Source organism: Dromiciops gliroides, chromosome 4 (genome assembly GCF_019393635.1).
Source record: "Dromiciops gliroides isolate mDroGli1 chromosome 4, mDroGli1.pri, whole genome shotgun sequence".
Taxonomy (NCBI): domain Eukaryota; kingdom Metazoa; phylum Chordata; class Mammalia; order Microbiotheria; family Microbiotheriidae; genus Dromiciops; species Dromiciops gliroides.
In genome coordinates, this window is record NC_057864.1 from 309,595,493 (window position 1) to 309,612,258 (window position 16,766).

Below are 16,766 nucleotides of genomic sequence, written 5' to 3' on the forward strand. Positions count from 1 at the left end.
CAATAGTGGGAACTATATTTTAAGTGTTATGCATATGAAGGAGCAGAATCCAAATGCTAACTAAGGCCTGTCTCGATTTCCAATCCCTCTCAGCTCTTTACATTTTAACCTACAGAAGCTGCAGAAAAACAGAAGCAAGTAGTTATGTTCCTAGAGGGAATCAGCTGCGGCATTTTCAATGACTCAGAACATGCACTTGAGAAAATGCTGAGGGAGAACAGCAACAACAGCAAAATTGAACAGCACTGCCTCAGGCATGTACTGCAGGACTGTGCAGGACTGATATAGATTTTGGTTATTGTCAAAAGGCAAGCGCCAGCTACCCTGGGGATCCTTCCTTCCTGATCTTCACATTTCACTCTCTGCCAACAACAGCTTTTGAGAAAACCAGGTAAACATATGCCTGTAGAATGAAAAGTAGTCTCCCTGATCTCAATCTTGCTCTCCTCCTGCTCTCCCTTACCCAAAACTTGCATGATTCTGAAGTACTCTTGTTTACAATGACTACCCCAATTCTTGGAACAAGTACGAGGCGGTAGTTGCTTATCCTGCTGTGGTTGCTGTTCACCCTCAGCATCTATCAGACCAGACCTGAAACAATCAAAAAGAAAATACAGAGCAAAACAGGTAAGCTTTAAAAAAAAAAAAAGTAAGTATTTGACTATGTCCTGTCAATTATAATTACACTCCAGTTTGTGGACAGGAATGTCTTCTAAATCAAATACTGTACACGATCTAAGTATGACATATGCTAGATAAGTATATTTGTTAATGATGATAATAAACTTTTAAAAAAAAGAATAACTACAGTCTTATAAAATGCTAAAAAAGTATTAGTTATTCAGTTGGCTCTGGGTTCAAAAAATAATGACTGGGCAGCTAGGTGGCACAGTGGATAAAGCACTGGCCCTGGATTCAGGAGGACCTGAGTTCAAATCTGACCTTAGACACTTGACACTTACTAGCTGTGTGACCCTGGGCAAGTCACTTAACCCTCATTGCCCTGCAAAACAACAACAACAACAACAACAACAACAACAACAATAATAACTGACAAAGAAGACAGATAAGATTCTACACTATTCTATCAAATTTTTTCATTCTGGAACTAAAGGCACTACTGTATTTTTTTTTAACCATGGATCAATATCTATTACAACTGGCACAATGCCCATTAATGCCTTATAAATGGCAGAAGATGTAGAACAATTCCACTTAGCTTTTAAGGAATGTTATTTATTTTTAAAAACAGTTCTCACCTGCTCTCCTATCATTCCTCTCAACATCAATACAAAATACGGGAATTCTCTCTTTTTTCTCCTTCCTGTCAGCAGAAGAGGGATCATCAAAAAAGTCGACATATGGGATACTGATTTTCCATGCCGCAAGATTTCGGGGCGTACTAGGGGTACTAACAGCCTCTACTGGAGAGTCATCTTCCATTACAACAATACCTTCTTCAATCTACAATGAAAAATGAAGATAACATTAACATAATTTGATTCAATTAAAACTAGAGTTTACCACTATAAAGAAAAGTGTTTTTTAATAAACATAGATATTAAGACACTGAAATGAGTGCTATATCCTTCAAAGTCATCCTCTTGTAAAGCTGCATGCTTGTCCCAATTACACTGTCCTTGCACCAGCAACTTTAGTACTCTTCTTTTGGAATTGTCTTTCAGGCTGAAGCAAATTCTTTCAACTAGTTTCCCATGTTGCAAACCTGAATACTTGGAGAGTGGACTTGATTTTTATAAACCACCAAAAGATATAGTATGCCAAGTCTAAAGAATGTGAAAGCAAAACTGAAGTATGGCTACAACAACACAAGACTGACTTTTTTGGGTGATTCACAGGCTAGTTCTGAAGGTAAATCTAGAATTACAAAAATGTTTTAAGCAATGGTAACATCTCTGGAAAAATCGTATAGATTCACAACGTGACTAACCTGAAAGTCAACAACTGTGTGAATACATAAGTTGTGGTATGTCTGTTTAAAAAAAAAAATAACACTTAATTGTCACCCCACATAAACTCATGACTTTTTGATGTGTTTTTTTTTAAACAAATAAAGCCTGAAATCTCTTCACATAAAAGAAACAAGTCAACTACCTTTCCTGGTTTTCCTTTTACATTCTCTTTCAGAGTCACTATTAGTTAGAATGATTGATTTTCAAATGGTTGTTTTGCATGTACTGGTATGAAATTCTACTGCCTCTATAAATTCATCTCTGACAACTTCAGTCCAAAGTGATCAATCACTCATTCTTCTCAATTCTGACATTTACACTCAGTACCACTCACTAGGCATGTACCATAAAATGCCATGGTAATTCACAGATTCATATACAATTGTCTTTTCTATTCTTTGCATACTGAAAGGTACTAGTACTGCTGGTACTTAATTTCGTTAAAAAAATTTTTTTAAATCAAATTCTCGGGGCAGCTAGATAGCACAGTGGATAGAGCACTGGCCCTGGAGTCAGGAGTACCTGAGTTCAAATTCGGCCTCAGACACTTAACACTTACTAGCTGTGTGACCCTGGGCAAGTCACTTAACCCCAATTGCCTCACTAAAAAAAAAAATTTTTTTTTTAAATAAAAAAAAATCAAATTCTCTCAAATTAGCTCTAAAAACTTTAATAAAACTAAGTTCATTTCTTTTTTTATTTTAATTTTAATTTAATTTTTTTTTTTGATGAGGCAATTGGGGTTAAGTGACTTACTTGCCCAGGGTCACAGCTAGTAAGTGTCAAGTATCTGAGGCCATATTTGAACTCAGGTCCTCCTGAATCCAGGGTCGGTGCTCTATCCACTGTGCCACCTAACTGTCCCAATTTTTACTTATTTTTTTGTGGGGCAATGAGGGTCAAGTGATTTGCCCAAGGCCACACAGGTAGCAAGTGTCAAGTATCTGAGGCCAGATCTGAAATCAGGTCTTTCTGAATCCAGGGCCAGTGCTTTATCCACTGTGCCACCTAGCTGCCCCCTAAGCTCATTTCTGACAGTAAATAACTGTAGGACTGAACTGTTACATAAAGTCAAGCCTTAATTAGCTATGCCATAAGAAGTAAGCATTGGTTTAAAGAAAAAAAAAAGTCAAGCCTTTATGGAAATCTTCTGTAATTTGATGGCTAGTGAAATGAATAATATTGAAGTCAAAGACAGTAAGCAATGAGAAACTCCACAGATTAGGTTTAAGAAATTTTACTCTGCCAAGATGGCGGAGAGGAATCAGCAAGCTGCCTGAGCTCTCCTTCTGTTCCCTCAAAAAGAACATTAAATCAAGCCTCTGGACAGATTCTGAAACTACAGAACCTGCAAAGAGACAGAGAGACACAGTTTTCCAACCAGAGATAATTTAGAAGACTTCAGGAAAAGGTTGGTCTGACTTGGGCAAAAGGGAGACCCAGCGCAGGGCAGCAGCCCAGCGCCGAGGGGGTCGGGCCAAGTCAGCAAGAGCTGCGGGCCACAGCCGAACAACTGAGGCCCCTGGAACCTGGCTCAGAAATCTGGTGGCCAAGAAGGACAGTGGAAAAACCTACCTGCACCAGCCAAGAGGGAAAGTTGCCAGCTGTAGGGCCACGAACAGGATAGGCGCAACCAGGCACACTAACGTAGCGCACTTAGACAGGAAGTGCAGGGGGGCGAACTGCACACACTCTAAAGGCCTCAGAGTAAAAAGCCGGTCACACAGCACCTATACCCCTGCATAAGAAGCCCAAAACAGGGACCCTGGTGCCCCCAGAGCAGACCTCAACTTAAAAAATAAATAAATAAGCTGCAATAATGAGTAAGAAGCAAAAAAGAGCCCTCTCCATTGAGAGCTTCTGTATCAATAGGGAAGAAGCAAACACAAACTCAGATGAGGACAATACCCTCAAATTGCCTACATGTGAAGCCTCATGAGGGAAGGTGAATTGGTCTCAAGAACAAAAAGCCTTCCTGGAAGAGCTCAAAAAGGATTTCAAAAATCAACTGAGAGAGGTGGAAGAAAAAATGGGGAGAAAAATGAAAGCAAAACAAGAAAACTATGAAAAAAGAATCAGCAGCTTGGAAAAGGAAGCACAAAGATTGACTGCAGAAAACAATTCCTTAAAAAATTCATCTGGACAAATGGAAAAAAAAGGTGCATAATCTCACTGAAGAAAACAATGCCTTAAAAATTAAAATTGGACAGTTGGAAGATAAGGAATCCATGAGATACCAGGAATCACTCAAGCAGAATCAAAAGAATGAAAAAATAGAAGAAAATGTGAAATACCTCATTGGAAAGACAACTGATCTGGAAAACAGATCCAGGAGAGACAATCTGAGAATCATTGGACTGCCTGAAAGCCATGACCAGAAAAAGAATCTAGACACCATATTCCAGGAAATTATTAAGGAGAACTGCCCTGATATCATAGAATCAGAGGATAAAATCAGCATTGAAAGAATCCACCGATCACCTCCTGAAAGACACCCCAAAAGGAAAACTCCAAGGAATATTGTAGCCAAATTCCAGAATTATCAGGTGAAGGAGAAAATGCTCCAAGCAGTCAGAAAGAAGCAATTTAAATATCATGGAGCCACAGTCAGGATTGCTCAGGACCTGGCAGCTTCAACATTAAAGGACCGCAAGGCTTGGAATATGATATTCCGGAAGGCAAAGGAGCTTGGATTGCAGCCAAGAATCTATTACCCAGCAAAAATGTGCATTTTCTTTCAGGGGAAAAGATGGACATTTAATGACATTGGGGACTTTCAATCTTTCCTGGTGAAAAGACCAGAACTGAATAGAAAATTTGATCTCAACATACAAGATTCAAGAGAAGTTTAAAAAGGTAAACAGAGGGGGAGAAAAAAAAAAAGGTTACCCTATTAGGTTAAACTGTTTACATCCCTACATGGGAAGATAATACTCATAACTCTTATGAACTGTAAATGTATTTGGGCAGAGAGAAGGACTTTACACAGAGGGTATAAATATAAATTGTCTTTGATGTGATGATACAAAAAAAATTTAAGGGGTTAAAAAGGGAGTCTATGGGGAGGAGAGGAAAGGGGAGGTGGAAGGGGATGAATTATATCATATGAAGAGGTGAAAAAAACCTATTACAATAGAGGGAAAGAAAGAAGGGGTGAATATTGTTTCAACCCTATTCTCATTAGATTTGATTCAAAGAGGGAATAACATATACGTTCATTGGGATAAAGAAACTTAACTCATTCTTTAGGGAATCAAAAGGGGAAGGGAAAGGGGGGTACTGATAGAAGGGAGGACAAAAGCAAGGGAGAAAACGGTAAAGAAAAGAGAGGGGGGTGATAAAAAGGGAGGGCAGATTGGGGGAGGCAGGGGTAAGAAGTAAAACATCGGTGAGGAGGAATAGGGTGAAAGAAGGGGGGGAAGTACAAAGGGGGTAAATAGAATGGAGGGGAATAGACAGTAATAATAACTGTGAATGTGAATGGGATGAACTCTGCTATAAAACGGAAGTGAATTGCAGAGTGGATTAAAAACCAGAATCCTACAAGAAACACATTTGAAGCAGAGAGATACACACAGAGTAAAGGTAAAAGGCTGGGGCAGAATATATTATGCTTTAGCTAAAGTAAAAAAAGCAGGAGTAGCAATCCTTATCTCAGACAAAGCGCAGGCAAAAATAGATCTCATTAAAAGAGATAAGAAAGGAAATTACATCTTGCTAAAAGGTACTATAGATAATGAAGGAATATCAATAATAAATATGTATGCGCCAAGTGGTATAGCATCCAAATTCTTAGAGGAGAAGTTAAATGAGTTACAAGAGGAATTAGACAGTAATACTATACTAGTGGGGGATCTGAATCTCCCCCTCTCAGAATTAGATAAATCTAGCCAAAAAATAAATAAGAAAGAAGTGAAAGAGGTGAACAGATTACTAGAAAAGTTAGACATGATAGATGTCTGGAGAAAATTGAATGGGGATAGAAAGGAATATACCTTTTTCTTAGCAGTACATGGCACATTTTCAAAAACTGACCATGTATTAGGGCACAAAAACATCATAGTCAAATGTAGAAAGGCAGAAATAGTAAATGCATCCTTCTCAGATCATGATGCAATAAAAATTACATGTAAGGAAGAGCCAGGGAAAAGTAGAATGAAAATCAATTGGAAACTAAATAATTTCATTCTAAAGAATGAATGGGCCAAACAACAAATCATAGAAACAATCAATAACTATGTCCAAGAGAATGACAATAATGAGACAACATCCCAAAAACTATGGGATGCAGCCAAAGCAGTACTTAGGGGAAAATTTATAGCTCTAAATGCTTACATGAATAAAAAAGAGGGGCAGCTAGGTGGCACAGTGGTTAGAGCAACGGCCCTGGATTCAGGAGAACCTGAGTTCAAATCCAGCCTCAGACACTTAACACTTACTAGCTACGTAACCCTGGGCAAGTCACTTAACTGCCCTGCAAAAAAAAAAAAAAAAGAATAAAAAAAGAGAAAGAGATTAATGAATTGGGCCATACAACTTAAAAAGCTAGAAAAAGAATAAATTAGAAATCTCCAATTAGATACTAAACTAGAGATGCTGAAAATTAAAGGAGAAATTAATAAGACTGAAAGCAAAAAAACTATAGAATTAAATCAATAAAACTAAGAGCTGGTTTTATAAAAAAACCAATAAAATAGATAAAATATTGGTTAATTTGATAAAAAAAAGAAAGAAAACCAAATTACCAGTATCAAAAATGAAAAGAGTGATGTTATCACCAATGAAGTAGAAATTAAATCAATAATTAGGAATTATTTTGCCCAACTGTATGCCAATAAATTTGACAATCTAAATGAAATGGATGAATATTTGCAAAAATATAAACTGCCCAGGTTAACTGAAGAGGTAATAAAATCCTTAAATAAACCCATATTAGAAAAAGAAATTGAACAAGCCATTAATGAACTCCCTAAGAAAAAATCCCCAGGGCCAGATGGGTTCACAGGTGAATTTTACCAAACATTTAAAGAACAATTAATTCCAATATTATACAAATTATTTGGAAAAATAGCTGAAGAAGGAGTTCTACCAAATTCATTTTATGACACAAATATGGTGGTGATACCAAAACCAGGCAAAGCAAAAACAGAGAAAGAAAATTATAGACCAATTTCCCTAATGAATATTGATGCTAAAATCTTAAATAAGATAGTAGCAAGGAGATTACAGCAAGTGATCACCAAGATAATACACTATGACCAGGTGGGATTTATATCAGGAATGCAGGGCTGGTTCAACATTAGGAAAACTTCTAACATAATCAACCACATCAATATGAAAACCAACCAAAATCATCTGATTATCTCAATAGATGCAGAGAAAGCTTTTGACAAAATACAACACCCATTCCGAATAAAAACACTAGAGAATTTAGGAATAGGTGGAGCTTTCCTTAAAATAATAAACAGTATCTACCTAAAGCCATCAGCAAGTATTATATGCAATGGAGATAAATTAGAGGCCTTCCCAATAAGATCAGGGGTGAAATGGGGATGTCCATTATCACCCCTATTATTTAATATTGTACTAGAAATGTTAGCTTTAGCAATCAGAGAAGAGAAAGGAATTAAAGGAATTAGAATAGGCAAGGAGGAAACAAAACTATCACTCTTTGCAGATGATATGATGGTATACTTAAAGAATTCTAGAGAATCAATTCAAAAATTACTTGAAACAATTAACAACTTCAGCAAAGTAGCAGGATATAAAATAAATCCACATAAATCATCAGCATTTCTATACATGACCAACAAAGTCCAGCAGCAAGAGATAGAAAGAGAAATTCCATTTAAAGTAACGGTAGATAATATAAAATACTTGGGAGTCTACTCGCCAAGACAAACCCAGGAACTCTATGTACACATCTACCAAACACTCTTCACACAAATCAAATCAGATCTAAATAATTGGAAACATATCAATTGCTCATGGAGAGGCAGAGCTAATATAGTAAAAATGACAATACTGCCTAAATTAATTTACTTATTCAGTGCCATACCAATCAGACTACCTAAAAATTATTTTATAGAGCTAGAAAAAATAATAACAAAATTCATCTGGAAAAAAAAAATCAAGGGAAATAATGAAAAAAATTCACAGGAAGCTGGGTTAGCTGTACCAAACCTGGAGCTTTACTATAAAGCGGCAGTCATCAAAACTATCTGGTACTGGCTAAAAAATAGAGTGGTAGATCAATGGAATAGGCTAGGCTCAGGAAATGCAGTAGTAAATGACACTAGTAATGTAGTGTTTGATAAACCCAAAGACTCCAGCTTCTGGGATAGGAACTCAGTATTTGACAAAAACTGCTGGGAAAACTGGAAGATAGTATGGCAGAAATTAGGCATAGACCAACATCTTACACCTTATACTAAAATAAGGTCAAAATGGATACATGATTTAGACATAAGAGGTGATACCATAGGTAAATTAGGAGAGAAAGGAATAGTCTACCTATCAGATTTTTGGAAAGGAAAACAGTTTATGACCAAACAAGAGATAGAGTATATTATAAAATGCAAAATGGATGATTTTGATTCCATTAAATTAAAAAAATTTTGTACAAACAGAAGCAATGCATCCAAAATTAGAAGGGAGGCAGAAAGCTGGGAAACAATTTTTGTGGCCAGTACTTCTGATAAAGGCCTCATCTCTAAAATATATAGGGAACTAAATCAAATTTATAAGAATCCAAGTCATTCCCCAATTGAGAAATGGTCAAAGGATATGAACAGGCAGTTTTCTAATGAAGAATCCAAAGCTATCTATTCCCATATGAAAAAATGCTCTAAATCACTATTGATTAGAGAAATGCAAATTAAAACAACTCTGAGGTACCACCTGACACCTATCAGATTGGCTAAAATGACAAAAAAGGAAAATAATAAATGTTGGAGAAGCTGTGGGAAAATTGGAACACTAATGCATTGTTGGTGGAGCTGTGAACTGATTCAACCATTCTGGAGAGCAATTTGGAATCATGCCCAAAGGGTGATAAAGTTGTCCATACCCTTTGACCCAGCAATACCACTTTTGGGTCTTTCCCCCAAAGAAATCATGGAAACGGGAAAAGGACCCACATGTACAAAAATATTTATAGCTGCTCTTTATGTGGTGGCAAGGAATTGGAAGTTGAGGGGATGCCCATCAATTGGGGAATGGCTGGACAAGTTGTGGTATATGAATACAATGGAATACTATTGTGCTGTAAGAAATGATGAGCAGGAGTTCAGAGAAACCTGGAGGGTCTTGCGTGGGCTGATGATGAGTGAGATGAGCAGAACCAGAAGAACACTGTACACAGTATCATCAACATTGAGTGTTGACCTACTGTGATGGACTATATTCTTCTCACCAATGCAATGGTATAGAAGAGTTTCAGGGAACTCATGTAGAAGAGGATCTCCAAATCCAGGAGAAAACAAAAAGAATTGTGGAGTATAGATGCTGAATGAACCATACTATTTCTTTTGTTTTTGGTGCTGTTGTTTTTCTATTTTGAGGTTTTTTCATCATTGCTCTGATTTTTCTCTTATAACATGACTAATGCAGAAATATGATTAATGTTATTATGTGTGTGTGTATATGTATATATATATAAAACCTATATCAGATTACCTGCTGTCTAGGGGAGGGAGGAGGGAGACAAATCTGAAATTGGAAAGCTTGTATAAACAAAAGTTGAGAACTATCTTTACATGTAACGGGAAAAAAATAAAATACTTTATTAATTAAAAAAAAAAAGAAATTTTACTCTTGAGTTTATTATTATGTAAAAGACACTGCTATAGGAACTGAGAACATGAGGAGAATGAAAAACAAAACAACAATACCCCTGCTTTCAAAGAAGCTGCAATTTAATAAGGAAGCTGTTAAGGGCTAAAATTCTAGCTAGTCTGTCTAAAATATCTAATGAGTGGTCGCCAATAAATTATAAGCTTCAGCAAGAGTTAGACTTTTAAGCATTTATTAAGGAGAATAAGAATTTGGTAAAGAAAGAGAGAAAGGCCTAGATTTCTATCTATTAAAGGGAGAGCACATTTTTAGCTCCCTTCTCCGCCAGCGTCCTCAGGAAAGAGCCCCAGAGTCAGCGCCAGTCTCTTCCTTCCTCCTCCCACTAGTCTGCGTCACTTCCTCCCGCCAAGAACTCTTCTACAGTAAGTATCCAGCAGGTGGCGTCATTCCAATCGTTACAAAGCTAAAACATGGACATAAAAGACTCCTCAAAAAAGCTAAGTCCAATGTTGGAGTATATCGAAGAAAAAATATTCATACTATACGAAGTGATTTAGGCAGAGGTCTGTCAGAAATCATTTTTATTAACTTAACATTCATTATTCTATATCCAAGAATTTCTAGTTTAGATATGATTAATGCAGAAATATGTTTAATGTGATTGTACATATATAACCTATATCAGATTGCTTACTGTCCTGGGGAAGGGGGAGGGGGGAGGGAGAAAAAATTGGAACTTGAAATCTTAAACAAATGCTGAAAACTAATAATAATAATAATAATAATAATTTCTAGCTTAGAATGAGAAATGGTCAAACTGGTATAGTCCATTTCTTTCTCCATCAAGTCCTTGGACAGCTTTCTAATCCAAAGAAATTTAGGGCAATATTTAGAGGAACCTTGTAGAAAAAAAATAATATTAAAATACTATGTGGGAGCTAACATTCCAGAAACAGTCACCAAAATTAGACATGATCTTCAACAATCTTCAACCCAGTCCATTCTTTTCTTTAACTAATCCCTTCAAAGATTTCCTACTATAGTTCCATACTGTAATCCTTTCTGAAAAAGAAGGTACTTCCCTCAAGTGGGTCAAAGGGTAATAGGGAATCAAGGAAGGCAATGACCTTAACTAGACAAGATCTGTTTCTATTTTAGCTTTTGTTATGAGCCCTTTACATGTTTCCCTAAGATGAGAAGTGTTTTAAAACAGAGAAAATATTATTCCTTAATATTTTCAGTTGAACTAAAAAGGAGGTTTTTAATATGCTTCAAGGTGCATTCCTTATAGTTATATTCCTGAAAAATTTGACTTTTGTGCCAATATGACATTTACAGACCTTGAAGGATGATGCTTTTCTGGACTCTAGAAAAGAGTAGCATGGTACAATGACATTTGTTTTTTCCCAACAATGTCCAGTTTTTCCAACCTATCCTAAAGGGTCAGGGCTTGGTTTTCATGACCCATTTTTCTTTAAATTTCTTATTAAAGTGGGCAGTAGAAAATAATTAATAATATATAGCATTTATATAGAGCTTTAAGGTTGGCAAAACACTTTTCAAACATTTCATTTCAATAATCCTGGGAGATAGATAGGTGCTGTTATACTCCTTTTAAGGCTAAAGAAACTAGGTGACAATGGTTAAGTGATTTGCTGAGAGTCAAAAGGCTAACAAGTGTCCAAGGTGGGATCTGAATTGACAACTTCCTGACTAGAGGTACAAGGCTCTATCCACCGCCTAGTGCTGCCCAGTTGCAGTATCAGGTCCTAAAAGTTGAATTTTTATGTTTCTCAAACTCATCCCCAAGAAATTCTGATGTGAATGCCGTATGAGAGATGTTATCTGTGGAGAGGTGTTGACTTCAATTCAAAACATGGCTTTAACTGGCAGGAAAAAAATGGAAGTCGTGTATGAACACAAAAAAGTTGACTAAAAGTCTGACAGTAAGGGGATGTTCTGAAAAGAAACAAACACTTGCAGAATAGACAACTCATTTTTATGATGGAAATCAAACATTTCTGTATTATATTTTTTTGTATGTCTTATTTAATCTACTAGAGAACTAGACACTAACTAGACACTCAGAATTGTAAGAGATTTCAGAAACTATCTAGTCACTGCTGGTTAATTTTGGTTTGCTTATAACCCTGAATGCTAAGTGCAATGCCTTGTACATATCAGATATTCAATGTTTACTGAATTGGTTTTAATTAATTTACTAAGGGGAGATACCTATTATTCTCTAAATAACAAGGCACTAAAAACAAACCCCACAATTAATGTAACTCCAGGAGCTTTTTAATTTTTTTGGCTTGTAAGAGAAAGCATACCTGCCTGAGAATACCCTCTAAAACATCCATAACAATTGTATACTTGTCATCCAGTGAGAAAGAATTCATCTGCCCAAGGGAAACCAATCTACTTTTGGACATCACTAATTATTAGGAAGTTCTCCTTACAAGGAGTCTAAATCTGTCCCTCTGTATTTCTACTCATTTTTGTAGGTACTGCCCTCTTGAGTCAAATATCACAAATTTAATTCCTCTTCCCTATGACTGCCCTTCAAAAACTTGGGTATACCTACCCTAGACTTTCTGCCCCTCCATTTTTCCTCCTCCAAGTGAAAAATTCCTAAATCCTTCAACCGATTCTTGTAAAACATGACACCAAAGGTTCTTCATTTTTAATCACCCCTTTTTAGACACTGTCCTGATTAGTAATGTCCTCCACTAAATGTAATGGCCAGAACTGAATGCAGTAATTGAAATGCTAGCCTATTTATTGTGAACTCCCTGAAAAAAGGAAAAATTATTTTTTAATCTTTTGGTGTTTAGCACATTGTATACACCACAAATGTAATAAACATTTGTTGTATGAATGGCAATCAGACTGTTTTTAAAGGTTTTGGTACATTTCTGAATACAAGTAGAAGCTGCTAGTTTCAAATTAGTCATTTAGGTAGTCAAAAGAAGACTCTTTGGAAACATTCTGTTTCCAATAATTCAAGCAATCATAAAATGTGAAACTGTGGTTCTTTAAGAATATTCCATGGGGCAGCTAAGTGGCGCAGTGGACAGAGCACCAGCCCTGGAGTCAGGAGTACCTGAGTTCAAATCCGGCCTCAGACACTTAACACTTACTAGCTGTGTGACCCTGGGCAAGTCACTTAACTCCAATTGCCTCACTTTAAAAAAAAAAAAAAGGAAAAAAAAGAATATGCCATAATATGTACTTTTCATTAATTCACATTAGACTTTCTCTAGACAGGATTAAGTTTCATCATTAACTTAATTCTATTATTAAAAATTGTTCTATATTCTGCTATGTAACAGAATAATAAGAGTTACTGATCTGATTTATGATGAAATTGTACTTAGGAAGAATGGCTGCTAAAAAAAAAAAAGAATGAGTTACATGAAAATAGCAAGGAAGTTGGGATGGGGTATACTAAACCATGTTGGAATAAGGAAACAATGCCCCCTCTTCAAAGCAAAAAAAAAAAAGTTTTTGGAATCACATTAACCACAAGAATTGTTCTTTAATGGCCTGTCATCCAGAAAATTGTAGATAACTTTCTGCCTTAGTAACAAAAGTAAAATCAATTAAAGAGGCATTCATTGAACATCTAGTACAAACAGGGCACTATGCTTGGTATTCAGGGTTAATAAAGCAAGATTAACTAGCAAAATTATATAATTAAAGAAAAAATATGGAATAAGGGTGAGAAAAATAGTAAAGTAGTAGTACATCTAAGATTAATCTACGGCAGCAAATCAAAAATCAGATGCACTTTCATCAATTCAAGAAAATTAGTTTTCACTCACAAAGTCATCCTCGCCTTCAGTTAAACCATAATTAGGTAGCATAGCTCCCTCCATTGTTGTGCTCTTGAATACTCCTTTGATTTTGCTGCCTATTTTGCTAATCCCAAACGATTCTCCTCTTTTCTGGGTGCTCCTGAATAAGTAAAAATACATTAAATAGAAAGCAAGCAACAATATTACTTTATCATTTGATTAAATGATATATAATAAAAGGCAAGTAATTTTAAAAACATGTCAACTATGACTAGATTTGAAACCTTAAAGTCAGGGCTTAATTCTTAACATCTTAGAAGCTAAAAATTGCACAGGATATGTCACATAGCAAAGTTATAAGACATCTAAAAATAAAAACTATAACAAGAAAAAACACTAATAAATTTTTATAATATACATAACAAAATCAAAATGTTAACTAAGGCCAACATTCAGAAGGTTGGAGCCTCCTTGTGATATTTTGTTCATACAGCAATATAAATTGAAATAAATGGATGTAAAATTCCACTTAAACTAAAAATCAAAACAGAATACTAATATGCAAAAGTTATTACTAACTTCAATATGATGCAAATCAAATACTTTGACCATATTTAAAACCTTATTCCATATTTAAAGCTTACTTAAACTTGATAGAAAAGAATTCTGCTAAATTATTTTAACAAATAATAAATGCTAAAGCAGTATTCAAACCCTTAAATTCTTCTAAATATTCAAAGATATATAATGAAGGAGATTGATCTTATTTTATATCCACATATCAAAACTAAAGAAAATGGCTAAAGGAATAGAGTAATCATAAGGATAAAAGCTAACGTAACAACATCTAGCAAAAACACTTGAATACAAAGGTTTGCAAACTTTAAAAAAATGGATATGGTCCCAAAGCAACAAAAAAGTAAGCATAAAAACAACTATTTGCCTCCAGTTATTCCTTATTGTTACATTTCAGTATCCATAAACATATATTTTAGCCAGCTCATAAACTCATGCTTACCATGTATTACTGCCCTTACAGCAGAACCCCAAAGAAAAAACCATACTCGGAATTTGGGAAATATACATGTAAAATACATAATTATATGCCAATATTGAAGCCCTCTAATAACAAAAAACCAAATAATTTATCTTACTAATATTAATGTAGGAATGAATGATGACTGATATTATTTCCAAAATTGTAGGTGATATGACTATATACATTTCACATACAGATTTTGAAATGTAAAGCAAAATTAGATTATTTTCTATTAGAAACAAATGGAATTACATTCTATAAATTAAAATGGTAGAAATCTGATCGTTTTATGGGAAATATAGAAGTAAAAATTCTGAAATTTTACTTCTAGTTCACTCTGAATGGTTTTAAGATTCAAGAACACCATAGGCAAGATATTGTTTCTAAACCATAAATAGGAACACAATTTGAGATTTTCTAAGTAAAAATGTTTTTGAAGAATTGTGGCATATTATAATTTGTGGTTTGCATAATTTTGCACTGTATAAGAATCCTCAATCACTTTTCTTTCAATAACATCCAAGAACACAAAATTTAAGTCATATCAATGAACTAAAATTTAAAATATCATTTTTTCTGGGTCCCTGGGTCCTACTTGGAGAACAAATAAATAAAAGTAAATAAAATCAAGGAATCAAAAATCTATGATTCAACATATCTGAAAGAATGTTATTTATTAACTATATTCATTGTGCTATTTCCTAAACAGATAACTAAAATACAATGGCTCATGTGAAAATGAAATTCCCAATTAGCTGATGTAAAGGCAGCAGCACAGTAGTATCTTTCTTGTCATTTTGAACAAGGTGACATTAACAGGCAACATATTTTTTTTAATTACATGCTGGCTCAAAACTTACCGAAAATCATCCAAACTTAGGCTACCTCTGCAATAACAGACATGTGAAATCATACATGGAAAGGTGAGAAGGAAAGTCTGGAAATAAGCAAGCTCCAATTCAAAAACTAAGAAAGTTTAAAAATTAATCAGGGATATAACACTGATATTTATATAGGGAAAATCCTTAGGAATGTCATAAAATCAACAGGAACACAAGATAGGGTAGCATAGCTAGATGAAATGGATCTGGACCTAACAGTTTAAGGCTTTCACAAAGAAGAACTTTTGAAAATGTATTACATTTGGAAATCTTTCTGAATTACTCATTAATTTTACTTCAATTTGGGGACACAAGTTGTTTGATACACTGACAGATGCACAGAAACTGGAACATTTTTAAAAATTTAAATGTATTTTAGCATCATTAAATACATTTAAAATACATTAAATACATTTTAGCATTATTAAATACCTACTCTGGAAGAGGTACTTTTCAATTCCTGGTAAATTTATTATATGTTCTTTTACCCTGCTAAGCATATTGTATAAGACACAAACCATCTGAAATCTATTCAGTGCTCCAGATAAAATGCAGAATTTATGAATACATTCTCTATAGAGATTTGGTTCTCAATTGTTTACAGACTGCCTAAGTAATTTCATCTTGTGATCCACTGTATGGCCTTAAAATTAAATGGTCAATTTTGTAACCAAGTCAAGCATTTCAATTTGTGGAGTAAACAAGGCTTCTCTCCCTGTGAGGTTCTTTTCATTATTCTTTATGTATTTAATTTCAACCCAGGTGGTATATGGGGGAAAGAAGAAAAATCAGTTCATTTCTAAGACTGGAAAGCACCCAGTAAAAATATTTATTAGAGAACAAGATCAGAAATAATGCTGAAAATTAGATTTATTGTGGTTATGTATGGCTTCCAATAGGATGGGTAAACAAGAGCTGAAAAATATTACTCTTAGGCTTAACTAGCTAAGTACTTATTTTGCTCATTTGTTGAAAGATTCTTGTAAAGGAAGATTCTATCCACATTCAGAGAAACTGATGATGAGTAGAAATAAGCATAGTACAGTCTTACATATATGTGTATAAGTGTATATGTGTGCATGTGTGTATATGTGTATAGGTATCCATGTGTGTGCCTATCCACACTTAAATGCAGTCTTCTTTGGGGGGAAAGGGGAAGGAGGGAAAAATAATAAAGTAAAAAAAACACAGCAGAGAACAAAAGAAAACCAACAAGGAAGTAAAGAAAAGTTGAGCAGATTTTAAAACAATGTACCATTTATTATATAGATTTTCTTGA

General features: G+C 34.9%; 1 protein-coding gene across 1 annotated transcript in view; it reads right to left on the reverse strand.

Moving 5' to 3' along the window:
- Positions 1 to 16,766, reverse strand: part of SNX14 (sorting nexin 14) — a 116,925-nt gene that overhangs the window by 41,320 nt on the left and 58,839 nt on the right. The window contains 3 exon segments of the mRNA XM_044003041.1: positions 1,260 to 1,464; positions 13,595 to 13,727; positions 15,467 to 15,493. Of these exon segments, the coding sequence (XP_043858976.1) occupies positions 1,260 to 1,464; positions 13,595 to 13,727; positions 15,467 to 15,493 (365 nt within the window).